General features: G+C 41.9%; 1 protein-coding gene across 1 annotated transcript in view; it reads right to left on the bottom strand.

The window, feature by feature from the left end:
* Positions 1–701: 701 nt before the first annotated feature.
* The window catches only part of LOC121325223 (sodium/hydrogen exchanger 5-like), a 28,764-nt gene continuing 3,789 nt past the window's right edge, over positions 702–25,676 (bottom strand). Inside the window, exons 2-16 of the mRNA XM_041267598.1 lie at positions 19,557–19,859; positions 18,708–18,871; positions 18,251–18,329; positions 16,539–16,716; positions 15,156–15,376; positions 14,545–14,747; positions 12,939–13,028; positions 12,656–12,726; positions 12,218–12,347; positions 5,180–5,268; positions 4,427–4,553; positions 3,849–4,016; positions 3,045–3,117; positions 2,451–2,582; positions 702–1,544 (exon numbers count right to left, since the gene is read on the bottom strand). Of these exons, the coding sequence (XP_041123532.1) occupies positions 1,003–1,544; positions 2,451–2,582; positions 3,045–3,117; positions 3,849–4,016; positions 4,427–4,553; positions 5,180–5,268; positions 12,218–12,347; positions 12,656–12,726; positions 12,939–13,028; positions 14,545–14,747; positions 15,156–15,376; positions 16,539–16,716; positions 18,251–18,329; positions 18,708–18,871; positions 19,557–19,859 (2,570 nt within the window). The 3' untranslated portion in view covers positions 702–1,002. The remainder of the gene's footprint in view (positions 1,545–2,450; positions 2,583–3,044; positions 3,118–3,848; positions 4,017–4,426; positions 4,554–5,179; positions 5,269–12,217; positions 12,348–12,655; positions 12,727–12,938; positions 13,029–14,544; positions 14,748–15,155; positions 15,377–16,538; positions 16,717–18,250; positions 18,330–18,707; positions 18,872–19,556; positions 19,860–25,676) is intronic.

Genomic DNA, 25,676 nt, shown 5'->3' with positions numbered 1-25,676 from the left:
ATTCCATGCAATAATAATAATAATAATAATAATAATAATAATAATAATAATAATATAATAATAATAATAATATGTTTATCAGAATCTACACTACCAACCCAGTACAAAGAATAAACACATGAAATTAAAAAGGAACCACTGAAACAGGGTTACATTCTCTCTATAGATCTGTAGATCAACACTTGCAGATTTTCAAATAAGTATCAGCAGTTATTTCATTTCACGTAAAAGTTCTCCAACATAGGCTCTATAACAAATTGAAGTACCTTAAACTCTCCTGTAATGGTGTTTATTAAAAATGGCTTATTTTAGTTGGAGCTGCTGTAATCGCTTGGAGAGGTGGGGGAGTGGAGGTAAGGGTTCCGCTCCTCTCACAGTGAAACCTCTATCAACTGATTCTTACCTACCCTGCAGCTCTGCTCAATATCACAGCACTGCATTTCCCTTTTTCAACAACAGTCAATGAGCTGAAAGGACACAGTACATAACTCAGTCACACAGTCAAGTAACGAATAAAATCCTGTGCATAATTTAAAAAGTTACATCGAAAAAGATCAGTCTAACCACGTTAAATATTCCCTAATGAAACTGTCTATTTGTTTGTATGTATGTGAATGTATGTGTTTGTATGTGTTTATGTATGGATGTGAGTGTATGTATGTATGTGAGTGTATGTATGTGTGTGTGTTTATGTGTGTGTGTGTATGTATGTATGTGAGTATATGTGTGTGTGTGTTTACGTATGTGTGTGTTTATATATGTGCTGTATGTATTACTTTGGGTTTAACAATTCCTTCAAAAAAAGACAAGCAACAGATGTGAGATTAATGGTTAATAACAGAAACATATGGAGCACTGAAATTGTTTCAACCTTTCTGCATGTGCAATAATAATAATAATAATAATAAATAATAATAAAAACACAATTGAGAGTGAATCTCCTCTCAGGTTTAAAGTGCTACATTCAAGTAACATGTGCTGGGGGATGTAGGGGTGCAGTAACTAAAGGTCTGTCTGGCCGCTGCCCTTGTAAGGGGAGGCAGTAACTACATTTTGCAGAAGAGAGACCCGGGCAGCTCTGTTGAACTGGACCGGCCACCTGGCTCCGGCAGACTCAGCAGATGGGCCTGGTCTGGGCTGCTTGTCGGAGGACATGAGGGGCCGAAGCTCCTGCTGCTGGATGCACTCCGTGCTGTCCTCCTCACTGCTTCTACCAGCGGCTGTGGCGTGCTCTGGGAACTGGAAACAGGGGTCCAGCGGGGGCCTAGCGAGGGCAGCTGGGGCCCCGCGTTCCTCCAGCATCACCAGGGGCACTGTCCTGTGCTGGAGCTGCTGCACCTCGGACGTTGTGGGGGGCGGCAGGCTTTCCAGGGATGAGATGCTCTGGTTCCAGGCCTGCTGCAGGTCAATGGGCACGATCTTGGTCGTCTCCGAGGAGACGCAGGCTGGGAGGTCCCCTTGGTCTCCCTTCCAGGGCAGCTCCTTCTCCGTGCAGGTGGGGGACGGGGGGAGGAGGAAGGGGCTCTGATACACATCCAGAATACCTGGGAGTGGGGGATGGAGGTGTAGGGACAGGGGCAAAAGAGAAAGGAGGAAACAGAAAGAGAGAGCAAGAGGGGGAGCATATGGGGCAGAGAGAGAGAGATTATAAAAACCAGGGAGAGTAAAATTCATAAATAAAATTCTGCTATATAATCATAGCTAGACTCAAGTCTCAAGAAAGCAATGAAAACTAGATGTGTTGGTAGGTATGTGCTGTAGCACAGACTTAACAACAGGTACGCTGGCAGTTTCTAATTTGGGAAAAGCCTGAAAGCAAAGCAGACCCTTCCGTGATAAACTCAAACAGCCTGTTCTCATGTGATTCAAGTTCAAATCCAGTTTAAGTCGCAAGTGAACTGAGCTTAACAGCCTATTGTGCATTAAAAAATCAGCCAAGGAATTGTGAATGATTAACAGCAAAGACATTCTGAAAGAACAGGAAGGTGCCTATAATCCGCTCCCTTCTTGGGTGGATGAAGTTCTTTTGGAAAAATACAATTTGGTTCATACAGTTTCCTTGACAAAAAAAACAAAGGAGACAGAAAAGAACAAATCAAAAGGAACCAATGGAGGAACGCAGCACAATGCTGTGTGCAGAGATGATTACTATACAAGGAAAGCTGCAGGCTGCTCACACGTCATGCAGCTCTCCTCACTCTTCTCTCACCGAGTTCTGACCCCACTCCCTTCTTTTGGTAATATTTTATCAGTTCTAGCAGAGATTACAACAATCTTACACAGCACCTTACACTGTATATTTTTTATAAAGACAATGTCAGGGTCCATAATACAAGTTAATATATACAGTTGACCCTGTCTCTCTTATAGTATGAAAGAGTCTTCTTGTGAGAACTCGGGGTGCACCAGAGGACCGTGGAGAGAAGCTGGTTTCTAGTGAAGAGACTCACTTGACTGTTTCCCCTCCAGCAGGACCTCATCTGCAGCTCGAGCCACGAAGGTGATCCCTTCATCCTCCTCCTTCTCAGCTCCTGAGTTGTCTTCCTCTTCCTCCTCCGAGTCCATTGTCATGACAACAGGCACTGGGGAAGACAGAAAAAGAAGACTGTTCCTTAGTGAGAGCGAGAGGGTTTGAAGAGGGGAAGTGAGCTTTAAACAAGCTGCCACAGACCAGCAGAATTATTCTTTTTTTTTTGCTCTAATGTAGCGTAAACGTATACTGTAGTATTGGGCATGATGATTTTTCCTCCTGACACTGAACTAACTTACGAAATGTCAAATAATATTCTGCTTTATCAAGAGGCAGTGAAGCAGAGATTGCGATCACAGACTAGTAGACTTATAATGACTTCAGTCCCTCTGTTATACAGAAGCAGGATTGCAGAAGATTATGTCAGATGGAGTCACAGTTATAACACACATGTCCACAGTTTTGCCCTCAGGCACAGTTTTGAGATCATGGTCTACAAGCCAGCATGTAAAACACTTGAGATGATGCATCTTGTTCTAATCCATAGTGAGGAGTGCTGGAATGGGACTCTCACCTGTGTCCTGCCAGCTGATGTTTCTTTTGGGTTTGCCATTGGGAACATCTCCATTGACATCATTGCTTCTGTGCTGTAAACACACACACACACACACATATATATAGGTATATATATATATATCACCCCCGTAATCCCAAGCAAAGTCCTCAATTACAAACAGCAAGAGCTCTAGCTGTGAAGCTGAATGGTTTTTCATCCTGTACTTTTTAACAATGACTTGGAAAACCTTAAAGCAGGGCAACAACATACAGGTATCCTCATATCAACATGCACTAACAATGCCTTGTGTCTGTGTTATAATAAAATACAAGTAATGATTTTCACTTTCTACAAGGCTTTCGAGGATTAGGTCCAGGATAGTATGAATACAGTGCAGTGGATGAAATTAATTGAAAGCACAGCTTTGGTCACAAGTGCAGCGTTATTATTTATAGGGAATCTCGGATTTCACGTCTGTGTACTTTTCCACTTCGCACCGTTCAATCATCTGGTGCAGTACAGTGTCTTTCATCATGAAAACCTGCGGTCAGAGTTAGTTTACATTACTAGAAGAAAGAAGAAGAAAGTGTTTTGCCAAGATCAGTCCAGCGTGGAGTTAGAGACAGTTTAGGAGACACAGGGAAAGTGCATCGGAGACACTTTAATTACCAAAACAATGTCAATAATGTAATGTCTGATTTAAAGAAATCTCAGCATTCCTTAAATAAACCAAGTCATGGATTTGTTCTCTTTGTGTACAGCATGTGTTTTGGGATGTGATCTCTGATGTGAAGGTGTGCAAAGAGAGGAGGAGAAACCTGCCTTCTTCTGGCTCTTCTTGTGGCGGGACTTGCCCTTGTTCTGGTAGACGCTGTGCTTGGTGGATCTGAAGGACTCAAGCCGGCACCGCATGTTCCTCTGGATCACCTCGCGGTCCTGCCACTCCTGCTCATCCGCGCTGATGAAGTGACGGCTGTAATTCGCCTGGTACTGGAGACACACTCACACACAGAGACACACACACACACACATATACACACGCGCACATACGCACACATGCATACGCACACAGGTTCATGAATATCAATCATCAATCTTTATTTTAATCCCAATAATACATTTGTGAAAAATAGTGAAGTAGCAGAAGCTTCGTTTATAGGCCAAATACTGTGTTTATAGATCAACAACTTCTACAGAGTGATTGCCAATCTTTAATGAGGCTGTAACACACAGAACATGGAATGGGCCTCCTGCCTCTAAAATAGATAACTTCACAAAACCAGTGATCGTATGGCTTTGTATGGCTTTGTGTGTGTTGAATACGGGGTGTCATGTCTTTGTGTGTGTTGAATACGGGGTGTCACATCTTTTTGTGTGTTGAATATAGGGTGCCGACTCACCCTCTTGCGTGGTTTGTACAGGTTTCCTGCGAGGACGTGATGCATCACCGTGTCCTCCTTGTCTTTGCCACTTCTCACGGTATCGATTACCTGCAGATCCAGACACACTCCACTGCCATTCTCCCATCTAGCAAAGGACAGAACGCAAGAGGCAGGTGAAAAAAGAGGTGCTGTGTGTGTGTGTGTGTGTGTGTGCGCGCGCGCAGGTATTATTATCAATGTGCAGACAAAATTTGAGAAAATGTCCCCACAAAGATAGTCCTGACTTTGTAAATCACCTTTCTAAGAATTAAATATGCCTTAAAAAATATTTAGTTTGTTGTCGACTTTCACCCTGCGTGGAGTTTTGTCTGACTGGAGACAGAAATAGTAAATAAAAATATGGTGTCCCTACAAATATAGGATTGCAAACATTTCCTTTACCTGTTTAATGTCTTATTATATGTGTTCTCTGCCATGTTCATGCTTAGATCATTATTTATCAGGTTTACTAACTATTCCAGCAAAAATGCCCTTAATCCACCATCGGGTCCGCTTCTGAAAAGACTCCTAAAAGCTGGATTTCTGGAGTAAGGTGGTGTGAAAAATGACTATACTGATCCATAGATAGACAGATAGATAAACAAGTTAATGAATAGCTGTATTTAATACCTGCAGATAAACACTTCTTAAAGGCAATTACTAGCATGAGAACGAGTATCAGCACAGCCCTAAAAAAATAATGTCATAAAAACACAAGTTTTCTTTACTTACAGAAGGTTTGTGACAGAAGTTTCTGAAAATGACATCCGGCTGGGCAAGGAAGGAAGGGACAGCTTAGCGGACGAGAGAATGTGACCTCCCTAGGGAAAAAACACAAAACACATTGAAAATAACCATTTCCAGAGAAGCATGAAATCGTCTCTGAAGTCAATAATAATAATAATAATAATAATAATAATAATACAGATTTTATTTCATGCAAATAATTGTATTAGATGAAATCGCTTATTGAATTGCCTGTTATCGGTAGGAGTGATCACTGCTGGCTCTCCGAGGCTGCTCTGTGTGTAGCTGTATCTGTTTCTAAATCAAGTTCAGGTTACACCACAGAACAGTAAAGACAGTCTTCTAGCCCCGTCTGTGAGTCACTCATTACTGTTCATCACGGCACTGTACGTTCGGTTCAAACACACAGGCTACAAACATTCCAATTAGGGGCATTTTTTGTGTGGTTAAGAACTTCTCAAGTTACATAATGAAAACCCTGTTGAGCGAGGTTCATCTTTTGTCTGTCTTGTAATATTAGAAACAACGAGCTTTCAGCATGCACTAAACATGAGACAGCAATAGCAAGTACTGGGGATTAAAAGTCATGTCACCTTGTCATCTGGTGGGCTATTTTACTTTTCAAAATCTCAATTGCAACAATTCCCTCACTTCTCTTTTGAATACAATGCAACATGACGTCTCTTTCCTTTGTTCAGTCGGCTGGGTGGCCTGTGGGTTCCGTTCGTGTTGGCCAGCATGTTTTCCCTGTGTTAATATTAGACTGAGCTTTGTGCTGCACAGTTACAGATCAGGAGGTGAGGTGATGTGGAGCCTGGAGCAGGCTTCAGGACTGACTCTCCATCACTCCTGTGCACAGATGTCTAAACAGGGTTTTACATTCTCAGTTTCTTTGTATATTTATATTCCAGAGGTTTCTGGATGAGGTTTGAGACCACCAGAACTTGATTCTTCACTCGGGCACCCCGGGTCAAACCTGTGTTCCAGTGTGCATGCCACAGTAAATTTGGTTAGAACAGTACTTGTTTATCATAACATTACTGATTGCCTGTACTGATTATTGATGATCATATTAGGAGCTATAATCACGTTTCAGACCCTCCTCTATTGTGGGAGAGTACAGTGGGATGGTTTTACTTTAATATTTAAAAAAAAACAACAAGAAGTCAAAAAGCCGACCGAGAAAAAAAGAAAAAGACATAGAGAGAGGGAGACAGTCACAGTTAATGGGAGTTCATGTGATCATTTAGAGCCGATAATAGATCAGTGAAAATCTAATTGATTTCATTGTCGTCCACACCTTCTTAAATCATGCATTGCCAAGTTTAATGCAGAATAAAGAACAGGATGTATTTCCTTCAGAGGCAACCTCTGAGCTCAGGAAATATAGCCTGAGATCATGCATTATACCCCATCAGCCAGAGGGCTTGGGTAAAATGTTTTAATGCAACGAGAGGAACGTTCAGTTTGTAGCAGCATTACTCTTAGGAATAAATGAAGGGCCTTGAGGCGATACATTTCACAAAACAATCACTTACTGTACTGTAATCAAACATATGAGACAATAGCACAAGCAGCAGTTATCCTCAGAGGGGAGAAAAACCCTAAATTAATTTGAGACTTTGATATTGTAATAGGACTGAGTCACCTCCCCCTGCGGAGCCTCGAGGCTGGCTCAGTCAGCCTGTGAAGATCCTGAGCTGCTTTAATTGGCCATTTTTATCATAATATTTTGTTTCAAAAACATTCAACTGAATTCAGTAGCAATGCAGAATTAAAGGCTTAATGCACAGACAGGGTCAAAGTGTAGTCCTTTTGAAATAAATAAAAAGGGAATGCTATTTTTAGCCCCTTTGAAATGCATTATATATTTATAAGCGCCCTGCAAGAGTCTCTGTGCTTTTTTCTTTTGTAAAATGTGAATTTGTAATCTTGGTAACTCTTCGGTGACCCTATCGTGCTATGTGAATAGACTGGAGCAGTATAAGAGTGGCCATCATTACCAAGAAGGGACAGTTATGACTTGGGATTTAGGAAATAATAGGAGATAATAAACATTTGGGGCTATCAGCATCATGAAGAAGTAGATGACCGTGACCTATACCCATCATAGATAGCTGTAAAATATAGAGCAGTGTGATGTACAGATTTCTCTACATAGCCCATGATTCTAATCCGGCATGAATTGCTGGTCTGTGTGCTGGTCTGCATCATGCCGGATTGAAGAGGGGATCACGCCATTCATTTCAATAGGGATTAGACAGGTGTTACTGTATTGTGATAAAGAATCTCCTAAGAAAGTTTCAGCACAACTGGACATGCAGTCTAGATACCGATATGTGTACAAAATGTTAAGTGTGACGCAGACGTTCTGCTGCTTGGTATGTACAAACCCTCAGCTTCTTTCCATCACCGGGGTCATGCATCTTTCAAATGCAGAGTCTGCTCCTTCGTGGCATGTCTTTCGAGGCTGAACTATCATAATAACAACACATGTCTTGTGATGCAGTTTTGAGATTCTGTGATTCCCTTGGCAGTGGCAGCCAGCCTCTGATCGGTAGTCAGTGGGCGCGCGGCTGGCAGCAAAGACCTGTTACTATTTCCAACTCTCATCTCCGCTGTCTTGGAATCAGTAGAATCCCTGGCCATTGACATCCCTTATTCCACAACAGAGATCAGCTGACTAAGAAGAGGAAAGTTTGACTTTTTCAGAGAAAACCTTGAAGTGAAGCTTGCCACCACAGACCGGCGGTTTGGCAGGAGCACATTTCTACAGTTACTTCTGGCACAGGAGGGATGTGAGGGGAGTACCCTTGTTTTAAAGTGCTGTGGTTACAGCCTTGAAGTTTGCACAGTCTTGCCAAAGCTGATCCATCTGTGACAAAGTAAGCAGCAGAGCAGCAGGAAGCACCTGCAGGAGCCTTTCTCCACGCCGCAGAGCAGGGGCTGCTACAGGCTGCCCTCGGGACTGGAAGCAAGCCCGTACATCCAGGCCACTCCACATGTGCAAGGATGGATGTTTCTTACAGGCGGTGTGCTGCACAGGAAATTCTTTACAGGGGTTACAAGCGAATTGAAGGGAGAAATAATGATGGTTCGTTGATTTTAAAAGTGGTAGAAATGAGAATCCCATTCAATAAAACAAACTGGAACATTATTTCACAAAATTACAATAATCATTTTCGCTCACAGCCAGAGCACCAACTGCAGTCCTAAGCTGGCATTTTAAAAAACAGATCTATTTTTTAAAGTAACAAATGTAAGCAAATGAATAGGTTGGAGCAGTATGACAGGATAATCAATATGCCAACCTGGTAGTCTTTTTTCTGACAGGAGCTTAAACCTGGTACCAGGAGACCTAGGTTGAGCCAACTTTGCTGCATCAAACCCCAAGTCTCCCCTGGTGTGCTGTGCAGTGGCCTGAAACCTTCATGTTCCCTCAGCTTAAGGCTGCAGAGGGTTAAGTAGCTGATAAAGGCAATTCAACAGAACGGATCTCCAGAGTTGCATTCAAGGACAGAATCATTGGGTTCCTATGCAGGGTTAAGATGACAGGAACAATTCAAGTGCTACAATACAGCTGGCTGCTTTTACTGCACAATCTATCTCTTGCAAGTTACCTTGTAATTAAGATGAGAACATGATATGTTGATGGAGACATTAACTGACCGCTTTTCTTTAAATGAAATCATTAAAGCAGGGCTTCACTGGACACTATTGCAATGTTTTCATAATATCAACCAGCAAAAACTCAAGCTTCTCAAGTGAGGAAAGATAAGGACGTTGGCGAGCTTTTAGTTCTTTTCTTTGGACGCTGAATCACTTTGTACGTCACAAAGCACTTCTCACTGGCTTTCATGAATAAATACGTGAAGCTGTTTATCCTGTGCAAAGAAATGGGGGATCATTTTCAAATGATATTTCCAGGATACAAGACACTCTGTCTGATTATATGTGTATGATTTGGAATTAAAAGGAAAAAACCCTAACAGAGCTGAGTTTCCTTATTGGACTGTCTTCCTTGAATGCGCCTCAGTGAACATTTTGAACCAAACAAGTACCTTGAACTGAGTGCCCAGAATGCTGCATCGACTTACTGGATCAAGAAGTATTGCTTGTTTCTAACTCATTTTTCAATGCGTATACAAATGAGCAGCTCTAGGTTGGAACACACATATTGCATGGGATTTAGTGACTCCATTACAAACCGTAAAGTGAATAGATTAGAACAGAGGCCTTGGTTGTTCGTTTCAACATCAGAAAAATGAACTGCTGTGTCTCCCCAGGAAGTCCATGAAAGGCTTGAAAATGTGACCTAGTGAGTCTTAAGGGGTTAAAAAAAAACATCCGGTTTGTTAATCCTGACAGCGCCGATCCACAGCACACAACACCAGAATGGTGCTGTCTCTGAGTCTGAGTGGCAGTGAAACGGAAGTTTAATTAGGGAGGAATTCCCTGAAGATATCGGAGACACGATCACTCGCTCTGCTTTAATTCAGTTCCCATGTGATTCCGGGGCCAAGGCTAACCAACCACCAGGGAATCAGGGGGCTGAGTCGGGACAGAGAGATAAGGGCTAAACGCCTAAATATGTCAACGCGGTTCAAAACAGCCCAGCTCAGAAATCCACAGCTAAAAAAGCTGGGGAACGGATTCCAGTTGCGTACATGTTAAGTGTGGCAGGTGGCAGGGGACTGTGTGCGAATGTGTTTTGAAAACTGGAGCTTGACCATTTAGACTCAGATACACACGCTTGCTCCTCTAACAGGACGTATGGGACACTCCGGTACGGGACAGTGTCATCATCACCCCCTGCCCCCCGTGGGACAGTGATGGAGTGTATCCGTTACTATGGAGATGTGAGCAGGGTGGGGATTCCCTTATCTGGAATCGTGGCTTTGAAATCCACCTTTATTATTTCCACACCGGTTCTCTTTGGAAAGCTGGGAAGATTCACTAATTAAAAGTGACCTTAAAAAAGCCTTTATTTATTCTGGTAACAAAAGATGTTACACAGCACTGTCCTGGTGCATGCGTGGCAGCCTCTCTGAGTTTCCTGTTTTGTAGATTCATTTTACAGACCCTGATCCATTTCCATGTCACAAAAATGAAAGAGGATGCTGGGAGACGCTGATAAAACTTCCACAGTAAATGTTACAGTTCTTCCCATGCTTTTTCCAGCATTATGCAATGCATTTCCCATTTTACCATACCTCTCTGAGCTCTCATTTTGTATACCATGCTTTCACAATCCTTTATTACACTTCCCTATGCAAGGTTTCAACTGCTACCCCAACAACAAAGGGCCAGAGCTCAGATCACTGTGTCAGATATATTTAACCAGTGAGATGTGCAAGTTCACTTAATGAATGATTCTGAAGATGCAAGCCCAAAGCTCTATCTTCTTTGTTTGCAAAACCGAAAAAGAAAGAAAGCCTTGGGGTTTCCATCGTAGCAGAATAAATATTAGGCTTAGTCTCCATGCCAATCCCGCAGTAAAAGATGACACAGCCTTGTGGATTTTCAAACACTGCAATCACTGGTTACAAGGTTCGATTCCACTGGTGGAGAATGTTCTGCTTCATCTGAGAATGCTTTTTTTTGTTTGGCCTAAACCATGAAACCTCTGACCTAGACACAGATCGGATTTAAAAAACCAGCTTGTTCACGAAAGCCGATTGGTCTCGTCGGCGTCGTTGATGCTGAGGATTACAAACCAAGTTGTGCTTAAAAATAGCACTGCCATAAAAAGTGAGATACAAAACACACAAACAAAGATACCTGTCTGATACTGTCCTGTTTCTAATAGCATTCAAAACCCTGAAGACAGTCACTGCTAGATGATAATGCTCTTCTCGTCAGGCTAAACGTGCTCACCTTCAGTGTGCAGACAGAGCAGACATTATAGTGCACAGCTGTGTTCTTCTGGTTTTCTAGTTTGAGCAATTTGGTCTGGCTAATATGGTGATACAGGTACTCGCAAAGACAGCTAAAACATTGAGACCGATTTGCATTCTATTTTGCAAAGTGCGGCAACTGTTTTCTGCAAGGAAAAAAACTAAATTCAATAACACAATTCATTTAAATGCTCATTTGACTGCATATGTTAAACCGAAAAGGCCAGCAAAGAAATCTAAACTAGATGCACCGATGATATCAAGCTGTCAACATCTGTGGAATGGATCACGTTAAAAAAAAAAAAAACTTTTGCAGTTCCCCAGGTTCACTGCATGCACAATTACACCCCTCTGCTACAACGATTGCATGCTTACATTTCAGCTATTATAACAAGCATGAACCAGGTGGAGGGATGGGCTGCAAAACCCTTCCAAGGTCGTAAATAACAGCAATCTGAGACACTCATATAATGTACTCAACCCTAATGCTTTCAAGGCATTTCAGTTTTAAATCACACATTCTCATTTAACCTGAAATATTTAGATAAAACCTTGATCAGCCTTGCTGGGGCCTTGATTCAAATAGACACAAAGCTGACTGTTCAGGCTTGTGGAAGAGTGTGAGTGCGTTAGAAAGGGGGGGGGGGCACAAGCAACAGATCGGCTGACCATTGGGGTCTCCTTGGAACGCTGTCAGAATCTCAATGAGCTGGCAGATGGCAGGAGCTATGCAGGGCTTTGAACACAATCAGTATTGATTTAAATATGATCATGTGCAAACAGAACGAGAGGCAGTGCGAGCAGTCTGGGACCGCGACCTGCCCGCTTGTTTAGATTATGACCGTATGGTTTTCTCTGGCAGCTAGGCATCTCACGACAGCACAGCCGGAGAGGATAGTAGCATTAAACTTGCAGCACTCACCCCCACCCCCCCGAGCGCAATCCTGCAGCTCCATCTGGTGTTGAAAAGAGGGACTGCATCTCCAGAAAAGAAAAACTACATACATATTTCATTGCAAACTGCAGATTGAAAGAAAGTGATGGAACTAACATCCTGCAAGGAAAAAGAAACCATTCAGGAACTAGGTCATGCTTTCAAATTCCCAGCTGCTTGCTGGAAACCCACCTGATCAATGAAGCTCATGGCATCTCTGATGTTCAATTTCTGGTACACGTCCCAGATCTCGTCTTTGATGCGATAGGCCGACTTCCGCATCAGCAGCTGGCTCAGGTACTTCTTGTCAAAGTGTTCCCACCTAAAAAATAAACAAATCAATCAATAAATAAACTGTTTTATGTAAATCTACAGTAGGTACACTGACACACAGATCCCCAGTCCCAGTTGTAACTCTATTTTCGCATAGAGGTCGGTCCAGAAACATGAGATAACATAAACTGTAATTCAATAAGCAAGGTCTCCTGCATGTATTCCAGCAAGTGCATTACATTCTTTATTACAGTGCCACCTGCTGGTACAACTACGGTGCAGTACTTTGTAAACTCTTGCATTATACAGTATTGGGGCTAACGTAAAGCCAGGATTGCTTCATTGTAAGTCACTTACTTATCTCTCCAATGGTGGTAACCGTGGTGACCAGCAATGTCCTCAACAGCAGCCAGGATGTGGTCAAAGGCCTACAAAAAAACAGAGTATAGGACAAGGTCCCATTCCTGATATAATATTAATAATGTTATAAATGCAAGAAACACTGTCTTCTGGATCATATGCCTGTGTTGGATACCCCTATGGACTATGTGTTAGCAGACTTGATTGTGAGATTTCGTTCCTAAACAAACCTGCGAGCCCCCAGCGCTTTTTCCTGGGAGGACGTCAGTACAGTACCTACCCGTTCATGAAGCTCCTCGTTCAGGGTAGGCTTGTGCTGGTTACTGCGTTTCACTTTCAGCCATTTCACAAGAGGTTTAATAGTCAGTCCCTGGAGGAAGATGAAAACAAATCATTGAAAAAGGGAAAACCCAAATAATAATAATAATAATAATAATAATAATAATAATAATAATAATAATAATAATAATAATATTAATAATAATATTCTCGCATTCTCCCTTCCTACGGTTAACAGATTACTCTCAGCCTCTCGCAGCATAACTTGAGAAAAAATATTTTTAGAGGCTGAGAGAAGAGGGAACCCATTATCTCGTAGAACAGAGTGGTGCCTAGGTGATATGGAATCTGCTGTGTCCCCGTCCCCCCCATTGCCTCAGCTGTGAATGCACTAGAGCTATCAGTATCATGGAAATTTAGATCACTGTGATTTACATTCAGCATATCCACATGGAAAAACCTCAGTGTGACGTAATGTCCCCTGATACTGCCACTCCCAATAACACAGGGCAGTGTGCTACAGTATTGTGAAGATCCCGTGGGATTGCAAAATGCTGACATGCAGAACTGTCTGCAGGGTTGTAAAAATGATTTATAGGATTAATGGAAGAAATCACAGCTGTGTTTCATTGTTAAAAAACTAAACATCAACCAAATATATAACATGCCTGTACCAAAATGAGAAATAATAATAATAATAATAATAATAATAAATAATAATAATAATAATAATAATAATAATCACAGTTTAACTGCTCAGACTCATATTCATTATAAAGCCCAGAGCCTTGGTTCCATGTGATTAATCACAGTGAGATCGTTATGTTTTCTCTGGTAGAGCAGGTATCAGTCTGGTATTTAACAGTGCGCGGTTCTGGATGTCAACCTGTGCTGCAGTTATTTCTCCCTGCAAGAAGGCTGGGTACTGTCAGTGTCATTAGGGTCTTTGTGACGTTCTGCTGTTGAAATGCTAGTGTACTAATTACAAGCACAATAACAGGAACATTTGATACTGTGTCACCAAGACAACCAAGGCTCCAGTCTATTTTTAAAAGATGAAAATAAACGAGCACACAGGCTTAGTTAAATGACACGCAAGCCGGTGTTCCTTCCCCGGGATGTCACTGATCATACCTGTGTTCATTTTCAGGACCCCCCACAGACACCCTTATAAAAGTTTACCACGGTAAATCTGAACAGTCATTCTGCAGTTTTCCCTCTTGATTATACAATGCATATATCACAGTTTGCTCTGGTTTGCCCTCTTTTTTTTTTTTTTTTTTTAAATGCTTTATGTACCCCTCTGGTTTTTACAATGCTTTCACTATTCTATGGGAAACTTTAGGTCGCACTACCTCTCTTTCTTAAGAACAACTGTACATATAAAGGTACATTCCAAAATACTGAGGACATCTTTTCAGCATATTTTATTGTACTCAGTGGTGTTAATAATCTATCAAGGGAAACCGCAGCAGGATTCATATAACGTTAAGGTGGTCCATCGGTGTGTGAAAGATGTGTGAAATGGACTCCAGCACACAACTTCATCAGGTAAAACCTGTGAAATCACTACCAAAGCACCATAACACTAAGAAAAAAACCTTCACCTGGAACATCACTGTGAAGAAAACCACAGTAATAGTCGTTGCCACAAAGTAATCCTTTGCTTTGACCTTTGACTTGTCCAGAAGGATGACCAAGGCAAACGCCACTGCTCCCCTCAGGCCACCGTACGACATCACCACCTGATCGATCCAGTCCAGAGGGCAGAGTCTGAAGCGATTCAGAACCCAGGTCTGGAGAATGACACCTGAGGAAACAAACACAACACACACACACACACACACACACACACACACACACACACATATGTGCAAACAGAGTCATACACAGGCTGCCCTGTATCCAACATGTCACATACTGTACCAGCCCACTGTGCTCCTGCTGTGCCAGTTTTCAACCGCATACAGAGAAGTGTAGTTTCATGTGTCAGTATGTCTCAGTAATCAATCACACACTCTCAGAAATGAGACTTTCTTGAGTTAAAAAAATGGGATTTATCAAGTACTTGCACTGACGATTTTGGATTTTATATATATATATATAATTTTTTTTTTTCTACATAATGTATTCTTATATTATTAAATAACACATGCCAGCTTGCACTACCCACTGTGCCGGTGCAGTACAAAAGGGGCTGGTGCTACATAGCACTCACCCACGGCTCTGAACACAAACACAAAGACGAGAGTGAAGAGCACCAGGCCGCTGTCCCAGGTCCACTTGGAGGTGTCCACAGCGGAGATGCCCAGGAACATGAAGATGATGGTCTCCGCAATGCTGGCCATGGTCTTCATGGTGTACTTTACTGTGGTGCGAGACTTGTGAGAAATGTTGGCTTCCACGTACTTCTTACAGCACATGCCACAGAACGTCATCCTAGACAGAGAGACCAACTGCTGTATATATTATCACCAGCTAACAGATGCATCACACTATTCTCACCAGTGGAGGGCGCTGTACACTTACACTAGACGTATTCACATCTCTTCAGAAATCTGCATTAACTATCTCTGTGTTCTTTTATTATTATTATTATTATTATTATTATTATTATTAGTATTAGTAGTAGTAGTACTAGCAGAGTAGCAGTAATAGGTGTTGTAATAAATGCTTAGAATAGCAATAGCACTGGTTTACACTGATTCTCTTGTAAAATAATCTAAACCTTTTGTTTTGTGTTTTTAGGCAATTTACTACATTTGAGTGAAACACAGCATGTAGCAGCATGCACACCAGGGGTGAAAAGAAATCCTCACACCTCGGACCCTGCCTTTGAATTCCTTACCACCTCTGGTGAGAAGAGCAGAGCCTGTCTCTGTCTTTAAAAGTTTGAAAGGTTATGAATTGATTTTAAATATCTGACTGACAAATGAAAATGTTTCTTATTCACTTAAAACTGTTAGTAAACTTTGTCCAGTGCTTTGGGAGGACCTGGTCTTGAAAGGCACTATAGACGTGCCATGCTGTCATTGTCATATTTGCAGAACAAGGAACTTTGACCTGTTACAATAACAGCCTTGATGTTGCTAGGCAACTAAAGCACTGGGGTGTTCGTGCAGCACAAATGTTGAAATATGTTCCGTTGTCCCAGTTTATTTTCCCTTACAACTGTCTCTTAACTTAAGCCCACATACTGTCTTTGATTTCTTCATTCCAGCGTTAAGCTTTGACCTTCACATGCTCTGCAGTATACAGTGTGTTCCATTTACTTTAAAAAAAAAATAAAATATTGCATTTTGTTTTCATGTAACGATGTCATCAGCAATCACATACTAACGGAGCACACTTACTGTACTATAGCATAGCATAGCACAGCATACAGTAGTAAGAATTCAGTTCCATAAAAAATGGATTTGCTGCTTTAGCATGGTTCCTTTAGCAGATTCAGAACAAAGACACTCCCATACAAGGCAGCTGGTGACCTCACAAAGATAGTACTTCATTTCTGAATCTACAGTGACCCTGCTGGTCACACTGGTCTCAGCAGTCCACTCTCAACCCTGCCCCCTGGGGCTGCCCTGTAGGACACCCTACTCACGCCAGGATGGAGGACAGCGAGGCTATCTCTGCCGTGAGGTAGGACAGGTACACCAGCAGGAACACGAAGAGCGGCTCGATGATCCGGGCTCGCTTGGTGAAGCGCGTGGTGAGGGCCAGGATGAAGGCAAAGACCAGCCCCACCACTGTCCCCCCCAGACTCACCACAAAGAACGAGGCTGCAGGACAGGACAGGACAGGACAGGACAGGAGAGGAGAGGAGAGGAAAAGAGAGGAGCCTTGTAAAACACAGCAAAGTGTCATAAAGCACAGCAAAACCATGGTAAAGCATAGGCTAGACATGTAAAGCAGATGGTAAAGGGCACAGTGGTTTAGCTGTTAAAACTGCAATGCTGTAGTCCCCTTATAAAAATCTCCCATAGTAAAAGAACAGCAAAGTGTAATAAAGCACAGTGAAAGCATGGTAAAGCACTGTAAAGCACAGGGAGGTATGGTAAACCATAGTAGTGGTAAATGCATAGTATAATAATGGTAAAAGCATGGGGCAGACTGTAAAATAGCCATGCAAAGGGGAGCAGCCTGATTTCCAGCAGGGTCCTGGAGCCCAACCACAACCTCCGGGGCAACATCCAAAATACAATCCTGGTCTTTACCCACAGGATGCACACCAAGTACTGTGTCTGCAAACCTTTCATTCGGCTGATCTATAAATACAGCTAATCAGTATTTTTTAATGTCTTGGCCGATTGCTGGATTGCTCATTGTTATAGATTGCCCTGAGCTTAAGCTAATCAAATAAAATAAAATAAATCATGAACGGATTATTTCACATAACAACAGACCTTTTAAAACTGGCCTGATTGAATTGTTGTTCTTGAAACACAATTACAGTAAATAGCAAGCCTGTTGCCGTGGAGACTCTGAGGTGGAGAAATCAGTATGTGTCTCACTCAGGCAGCAGATGGTAGCCTTCTGGCTCAATAATATAGTCAGAGATACCTGCTCAGAAGCCAGCGTGCGCAGCACAGCCAATAACAATGGCGGCGTGTGCACGAGTACACTTTCACCTGCAATTATTATTACCAAAAGCTTTGTTTGTGACATCAGCCTAAGATAGAGCAGACAATCAAAACAGTTACAACGTAGCAGACCACAGCATACAGTAGCACAGTATAATAAAGCACAGCGAACGCACTGTAAAGAATAGCAAAGTATGGTAATGAATATTATTAAACATGGAAAACCAGGGTAAACTAAAGTAAATTCATAGTACAGCCATGGGAAAACTGCAGAAATAACACGCAGAAATACTGTGGTAAACGGTTATAAGGGGACACTGAGATTATGATAAATAACTTGCTTTTATTTTTTCTTATAGACGACCGTGCACGGTTTTAACCTGGTAAGACTTAGGTCCTGAATACATGACAGTCGATTCAGACAAACATCTTTTCAGTTTTTCTTGTGTATTTCAATCTATAAAAACACTGTGAACATCCTTTAATTTACCTGACAGTAATATCAGATAAAATATTACACAATACAGCTGTTGCACTGTTTGTGCTTCATTTAGTTTAGTTCTGAGTTAGGTCAACAGGTCAAAACAAAAAGGAAGCTGATATAAGGATGTACACAATGTGCACAGACTAGAGGCTAGGAGAGCTGATCACAAGGAGCGAGATTCTTACACCCTGAAGAGCTTTCTCTGAGGAATTCCCATCCTTAATGATCCAATTCAAATACTCTACTCACCAACACCTTTCACATAATCCACAGCGCGGACTTTATCTGAACCCATCTCCACAAAGGTGTTGAACACTTTATACAACACCTGAAAAAAAAAAGACATAGAAAAATGAGCACGTCATAGGAAAATGATCTCAATTGTCAATGTGAGTTAAACTAGAAGAACGCAAATGTCAGTCTGTAGTGACCTGCAGACTGGATTATATAAAACACAATCGCCCTCTTTAGATTTTTAAACTACATGCTAACAGTGAACCATTCAAGAGAGCTGCAATATCTTTGTTAGTGCACACATCTTCCTGTGTTGGTTTACTAAGCATTCGAAAATTGGAAAACGCTAGCTGCTAGTGCAATGAGTCCGCATAAACAGCTGCTCAGTTTCCCTCATTGCCACCCTGTACGATTCTCAGTGGTCAGCATGTTCTCGAGTGTGCTGCTGAAGAGCTGGGGCCGGCTTCCTTACCACGGTCACAGCATCGTTCAGCAGAGACTCTCCAAAGACAATTATGAAGAGCGTTTCATTGACGTGGACTTCTTCAAAGACAGCCAGCACAGCCACGGGGTCCACAGCTGAGATCAGACTCCCGAATAAGAGGAAGTCCATCAGTCCTGCGTCCACCTTCTTATCTGAAACACAAAGGGGGACTCAGACCACCCCTTCCAAATTCTTACTTCACAGATACTACAGGGAGCTGATACTACAGGGAGCTGATACTACAGGGAGCTGATACTACAGGGTGCTGATACTACAGGGAGCTGATACTACAGGGAGCTGGGTGTGGGTGCGGGACAGATTGGGATTTTCACCTTTGAAGGGAGTGACTCTTGCTTCTGTACACAGAATCTCATGATCTGCTACAGTAGATGATACTATAAAGTAATGCGTCACGTGTCCCTTATTGTGTCGGGGATGTCATCTGCTTAAGCTCTGGATATTCAAACCTTACAATAACAAAACACTCTACTTTTGACATATTAACTTATACATATCTTCAAGGTACTACTAATGTTTCATTTGATGACTTACTTTGTACTTTTTTATCTATATATATATATATATTTAGATATATATATATTAATATATATATATATTATATACTATATATAAGTACGCGCCCTATGTAATGCGCGGGATACAACATACTGGAATTTTGAAAATTATGGTGATTGGATGTTTTTTGTTTTGTTTTGTTTTATATTGTGTGTGTGCTAACAAACTGGGTGCTGAAGGCTTTGTGTTTGAGATGCTTGATTCCTTGAACACTGTCTCAGTACACCTCAGCTTGCCTCACGGGATGTCCCTGTGACTTACCCATCAGCCCCGCTTGCTTGATCCCCCACAGAGCCAGCCCGGTTGCAGACGAGTTCCACAGAGTGCCCACGACTGCATACATCAGGATGGTCCCGATGTTGTCAAAGAACAGCCTGCTGGGCATGAAGTAGCCCGAGTCGAGGACGATGGGGGGCAGCAGGAACAGAAAGAACATCTTGGGGTCCAGCTGGTAGTCCGTCCTGTTGGTGGCGGCCAGGACGATGCCTCCCAGCCCCAGCCCGAGCAGGATGAGCAGGCAGCTCTCCGGCACCACTGTGGTCACCTTGCTGGACAGGTGGAACACTGGGAAAGACACGCAGCAGCAGGAGCTGTGATCAGCTGGTACAGGCCTTTCCTTAAACACTCATGTGTTATTTGGTAAATCACAAAATAGGGTGCATTTCTTTTTTTTAATGCTGCTTCTCAATGAAAGCTACTGGTGACTTAGTAAAATATTACTACACTTAGTCATTGTGGTGCTATACCGCATTCCCCTTTTGAAGATACCGGTTATTTCTTGGCTCCACATCTGAGGGGAGTGTCTATCTTGTGTTATAAACCTTACTCATCGTCTCAGCCAATCAGGTCTTCTGAAAAGAGCGTGCATTATTCCATGGTAGAGTCCCTCTATAAGTTAACAGGACTTGAAACTCACAGTAAACAGCTTCATAAATGCAAGCAGCCTAAGCGAACCAGTCATAAAAATAGCCTAAAAACACCTTTAGTGTTATAATAGCATTAATATCCATGCAGAGGTAGCCCACATAATTGATAATGATCTTACAGGCACTGGCCACTATGGCTGACATTATTGATTTAATAGAATTGTAATAGAGCAGTGTGTGAATGGCTGCACAGATAGGCAAGTACAGGCAACAGTAAATCAATGGCAGAGTTATGTTATTACAGTGCTTTAGTTAATGGGCAGGGGGTTGGTAGTGCTATAAATGCATAATAACACTGCAAAGAGCATGTCAAATGTTTCTGAGTGAGTGCATCTGTAAATATCAGTGCTTTTACACAGAGGCGTCGGTAAATGCATAGAATTAGCTCTGTGATAACTGCTTCAGGGCCATTGCCTATAAGAGGTGAAAGATGGGTTCTGTTATCAAACAAGCTAAATGAGTCACTATGCAATAGGAGTCTTGTTTCCATCCCTGACTTATCTCAGCTTAATTACATTTCTAAATGCAGTATAAATGTACTTCATTAAAAAAGAGTCCCACCTTTTTCAGCACTGAATCTGGCAGCGCCAACCTTAAATCACTCATCAGCCTCATCTACTGTACCGCAGCGCGGTAAAGCAAAACACAAATCAGATTAATATTTAACCCCATGGATCAATTATTAAAGAATGGATCCCATCATCGCTGTCTGTTTTACTGATTAGACCTGTTTAATAAACAAACAGCCCCTTCATTAATTATTTAGTGACAGAAATCTCAGCGGAACGCACCCTAACCCTGCTCTACTACCCTACAATCTCCTTGTTATTGTATTCAGACAGTGCTGTATTATCCTCTCCCTCCCCATGCCTGCGTGACTCCTTGATCTCATGACAACACATCACAACAATCCAGAGACTGCTTTATTCTTGTATTCCAATGCTGACATCCCAGGGATCACGGCTTCCCAACACACACCCATTCACTGGAAAGGCTACAAGTTATTTTTTTTGTCCAAAGGCAAACGCTGCAGGAGCAGCCACGCTTCCAGATAGCTTACCCATTTCTACATCCAACCCTTTTAACTTAATCCTGACCTTTTAAAGTAGCCATCAGATTGCACAATTGCTGTTCTGTACTAAAACAGTAAATTCCATGTTTTGCATAAAATAATACTAAAATAAATAACATCTAATAGTAAAATTCATTGACTATGTAGATGGTGAGGTTTCATGCATTCTCAATGAATAATGATAATGAATTTCTTATTTCTCAGTCCAGGCTGGATTGGACCTGCTTGTCAGTGACGAATGGAAACTGGGCGCAGTTGTGTCTCTAGCAGCTCACAAGGTGACCCCAGTTCTATCACACCAGAGGAAAGTGCAGAGTCAAGTCTGCAACACACAGGACGTGAAAAGAAGGAAGGAGCTCAGAAACTCGGCATTCTGGGTATTTTTCCTTCCATGGAATACTTCTTTACAGCTGTGCGTTGTCATTTTAACACCACTTCAGATCACTAGAGAGAGTTTGACCTACACAGGGATATAGACTCAGTAAATAAACACACCACTGTGCTTCTGTGTGTTTAAAATGCAAAGGTTCAATTAGTTTGTATTTGCAGGTGTGTGTTCAGGACATGTCCTCCGGTGCCTGTGTTAGATTTAATTGCAACAGAGAGCAGGGAAATAGCATGGGTCTGAATGCAGCATGCCATGTTATCATGAACAACAGCCAAGCTGTACTACCATGGAGAGCAATACCCACCCTAGTAAGACAACCTGGGCAGCAGAATGTCTCCAGTGTTTTTATCAAAGCCTCATAGACACTCCATGAAGGGAACCAGTGTTTATTGTGGTCTGTAGCATTTCTGTATTTGAGATTTCATTTAAAAACACATGGTTATATTATGCATTCATCTTAACGTACCACGGTTTGCCATGGTTTTTTAAATATACTTTACCATACCTCTTTGTGCTTTCCAATGATTACCTAGGCTTTACCGTGTTTGCTATAATGTGTTTATTTCAAAACTGCCCACTTGAGACCTGAAATATATAATAAAAAAGACTGATTTGTTAGTTGCTGTCAACTGAACCCTTCCCCTAAAACACACACACTCACACACCGTTCACACAAAGCTAATTGTATTCAAAAGCTACATCTCGGTTACCTGTCACATCCTAGAACTTCATATAGACGCTAAGCAGGGACCAGATGCCAGACCAAGACACAAACCTTTTAAACAGGATTTCATGATCAAAGAACTATCTACTGGAACAGAATAGCACTTCAAAAGCCTTGGCATTGGCATCCTGTGGCTCTCGCTCTCTTAAATGTCCTTTGAAGATGACGACAGGCTGATCTCCTGATTTCATTATCTAAATCCCTGTTTGACATAAGATGCAAAAAAAAGAAAAAGCATTAAAAAGAAAGCGGTATTCATCTGCTGTATGTCATTGCGAATCTTTGAACAAGCCAGCTGCTGTTTCCAGGGTCTTCTGTGATTTTCCACAGTTAGCTAATCCGGTTGTCAGTTCTGTGAAAACATTGCATTACACTTTCCAGTAATTTTTCTGATTATAAATGAGCATCTTAAGTTTTGCCAAGTTTGGGCAAGCAGCTTTGGTGATACAGGGCTAGGTGTCCTAAGCTTTCGCTGCTCTTCAGTTTGCTCATTCTAAAGTAGAATTTAAAAAGATATATTCATAATAGCTATGTAATACTGCAGTACATGTTTATATAGGTTGATATTGGACCTGGATCTCTGTGTTATTTGGGGAAGGTCTGGTCTTTTGACGTGCAGGCGGTTGGACTCTTGTGTAAAGATTAGCCGTGTGTACCTGCTGTCTCTGGGGTCTCAATCAGGCTCTGGTGCAGGTCACAAGTGAAACAGGTTTGGTGGTTTATACTGAAAAGCATGATTGCTCAGGGACTCTGGCAGGTGGATAGAATGTGAATCAATTAATACATTCACAGAACGAAAGGCTCTGGAGTATTACAACCTGGTTTTATTTATTTTAGTTTAAAATATGGTTGACAGAGCATCTTACTGCAGTTCTGCAATGCAAGAGTGTGCTTCTTTTTAAAATTATAATCAGTTGCACATAATTATCAGCCTATTTTAAGCAGCGCAGCGAAAAGGTGTACAGAGTGGAGCCTACAGAGACACGATGAAAGGTATCGGGAGCTTTGCCAAGTTCTTGCCTGGCAGAGGCACAAAGATTCACAGATATTCCTAGAAATAGGAGACTCACTCAGAGCTGGGTACGAATTGCCCAGTTCTTGAGATATGTCACCGAGCAGGCAGGAGCAGAAGAGAGGCTCTGTTGCTCACTTCAAAGGATTACTCTGAATATGAAATAAGGAGAGAGTGCACAGCACAGTCATGCACAGGCAGTACACAAACACTACCCAAGAGACAGCTGCCTGGAATTAACACACAGATGAAAACAATGCCATACCATGTGACGATGGGCTCTATTTTAATGGGCTATTCTAAAACAGAGCTAGGTCTCATTACTGCTGCCCTAAATTCAGTAAACCTCATTGTTGACGCGAACGTCATTTCACTGTCCTTTTATTGTAAGTAGTGTGTCACTGAATCAGCCCTGGCCTCTATTAACATTGAGTCAATGAATGAACATATTTATATGATTCAAATAGACCCCTATACTTCCAGCATGAGCTGTTATGCAGTATATCTGTAGATATGAGTGTTTCAGACCTGTTCACTGATTAATCAATAATTCTGCACACATAGTGCTGCAGGCTAACTCAATTTGTTAACTTAAACAGGTGGCTTATTTTCTTTGTGCCGTTTTGCATGAGGGGTGAAAAACTCTCCCCATTGTGCGACTGTTATCTAGAGGATGAACCGTATGATCCATTGCAGTGCAGCCACATCACTGTAACCCAATAAGGAATGCTACAGCCAGTTTCTCATATTAAAGTTTTCAATATATTATTAACCTGTAGCAGAAAGCTGAAAGAGTTAACTTGCACCTACTGTAAAGAGCATATCTTAACATATCTTAACAATATCATATCTTCAGTGTTGCTCTTTTGGGTTAGATTCACTTTGTGTATCATTTTCAGTTCCTGTCATCAAATTCTGGTGACTTTAAAAAAAAGGCAGAAGTACCTAGATGGCCTCAACAGAGCTCTGGAGCATGTATTCTCCCCAGGAACAGCTGGTCTGCCAGAGTGTAACTATGAACCTGTCCCCCTGCAACACTGCCCCTACTGGATATAAGTCAGTACGAAATAGCACACTCTGTTGTAACAGCTGTCCTTGGAGATACATGTTTGAGAGCTCTTTGGAGACCACAGGGGTGCTTTAAGTTCTTATTTTTAAAAGTCACAAGGCACAGAAACGGCATGCAAAGCGAATCTGTGAGCTGTGATATTTCACACCGCACAAGTTGCTCTTTAAGCAGTCCAATCTCCTACCTGCTGTGCCTCCCCACCTTCAGAGACCTGGGTTATACTACACTGATAATTGTTTTATGGGAGGCCCTAACTAAATAAATGAGTAACCCTAAAGGTCTGTTCTGGAATGCCCTATGGGTTCCAGGGTCCTGCTGGAGTCTGAAAGGTCAGTTCTGTTTCTTCTGGTTTAGTCATTCTTAATAAAGACCCCTCCACTCAAAAATGAAATACTCACGAGTCACAGGCTTCATATCTCTTGCACAGAATGTCTTTGTATCTCTTGCATGCAATTTTAACACTCTGTGCTTCAGGGTACAGAAATGCATCAACTAGTTTCCCTTGTACAGTAAGCAGCCTCAAGGTTTTTTCATATTAATTTTAGAATTGCTAGTGGCATAGGCATTTTTTTTCCCTTTCATAATAAAAAAATGTGTTAATGAGCGTTGAAAATATTGCGGGTTATGAATCCGCAAACCAAAAGTATACAACATAGAGACCAAGCATTTCGGAGGAGATTATATTCACATTGTAATTGATCAATTCCCTGCAGTCTGAGACGTTTTACTCTTTAGAATAACAATTCATTTCATACTGATTCTATAGATGCTGAAGCATGATCAGGTACCTTCCTGCAGACTTAACATTTACAATGTATGCACCAAACATACATACATATATACACACACACACACACACACACACACACACACATACTGCAGGGCAGCCTGTGAGATCTGGACAGTACCAGAGGTTAGGGTTAGGGTTAGGGTTAGGTGTTGTTGATGGTTTGTTTTTGTTTTTTTAAAGGTTATCTGCAGAGGTCCACACAAAAAGAAACAACCCAGCCAGCAATGCAATACCGCTCTGCAAATTCTCCATCATTATCTGGATATCCCTCCAAGATTAAAGATCATGAACTCAACATGTCGCCGCGCTGTTCAAAAGAAACTAGCCCTCTCAATCCACGTCAGTCCAGTAACGACAGACATCCGAGGAATAGAAATGATTGGTGGAGCCCAAAAGAGGG

This window comes from Polyodon spathula, chromosome 13, assembly GCF_017654505.1.
Source record: "Polyodon spathula isolate WHYD16114869_AA chromosome 13, ASM1765450v1, whole genome shotgun sequence".
NCBI lineage: Eukaryota > Metazoa > Chordata > Actinopteri > Acipenseriformes > Polyodontidae > Polyodon > Polyodon spathula.
The sequence above is the reverse complement of the archived record's forward strand: the minus strand, read 5'-3'. Positions and strand labels throughout refer to the sequence as shown.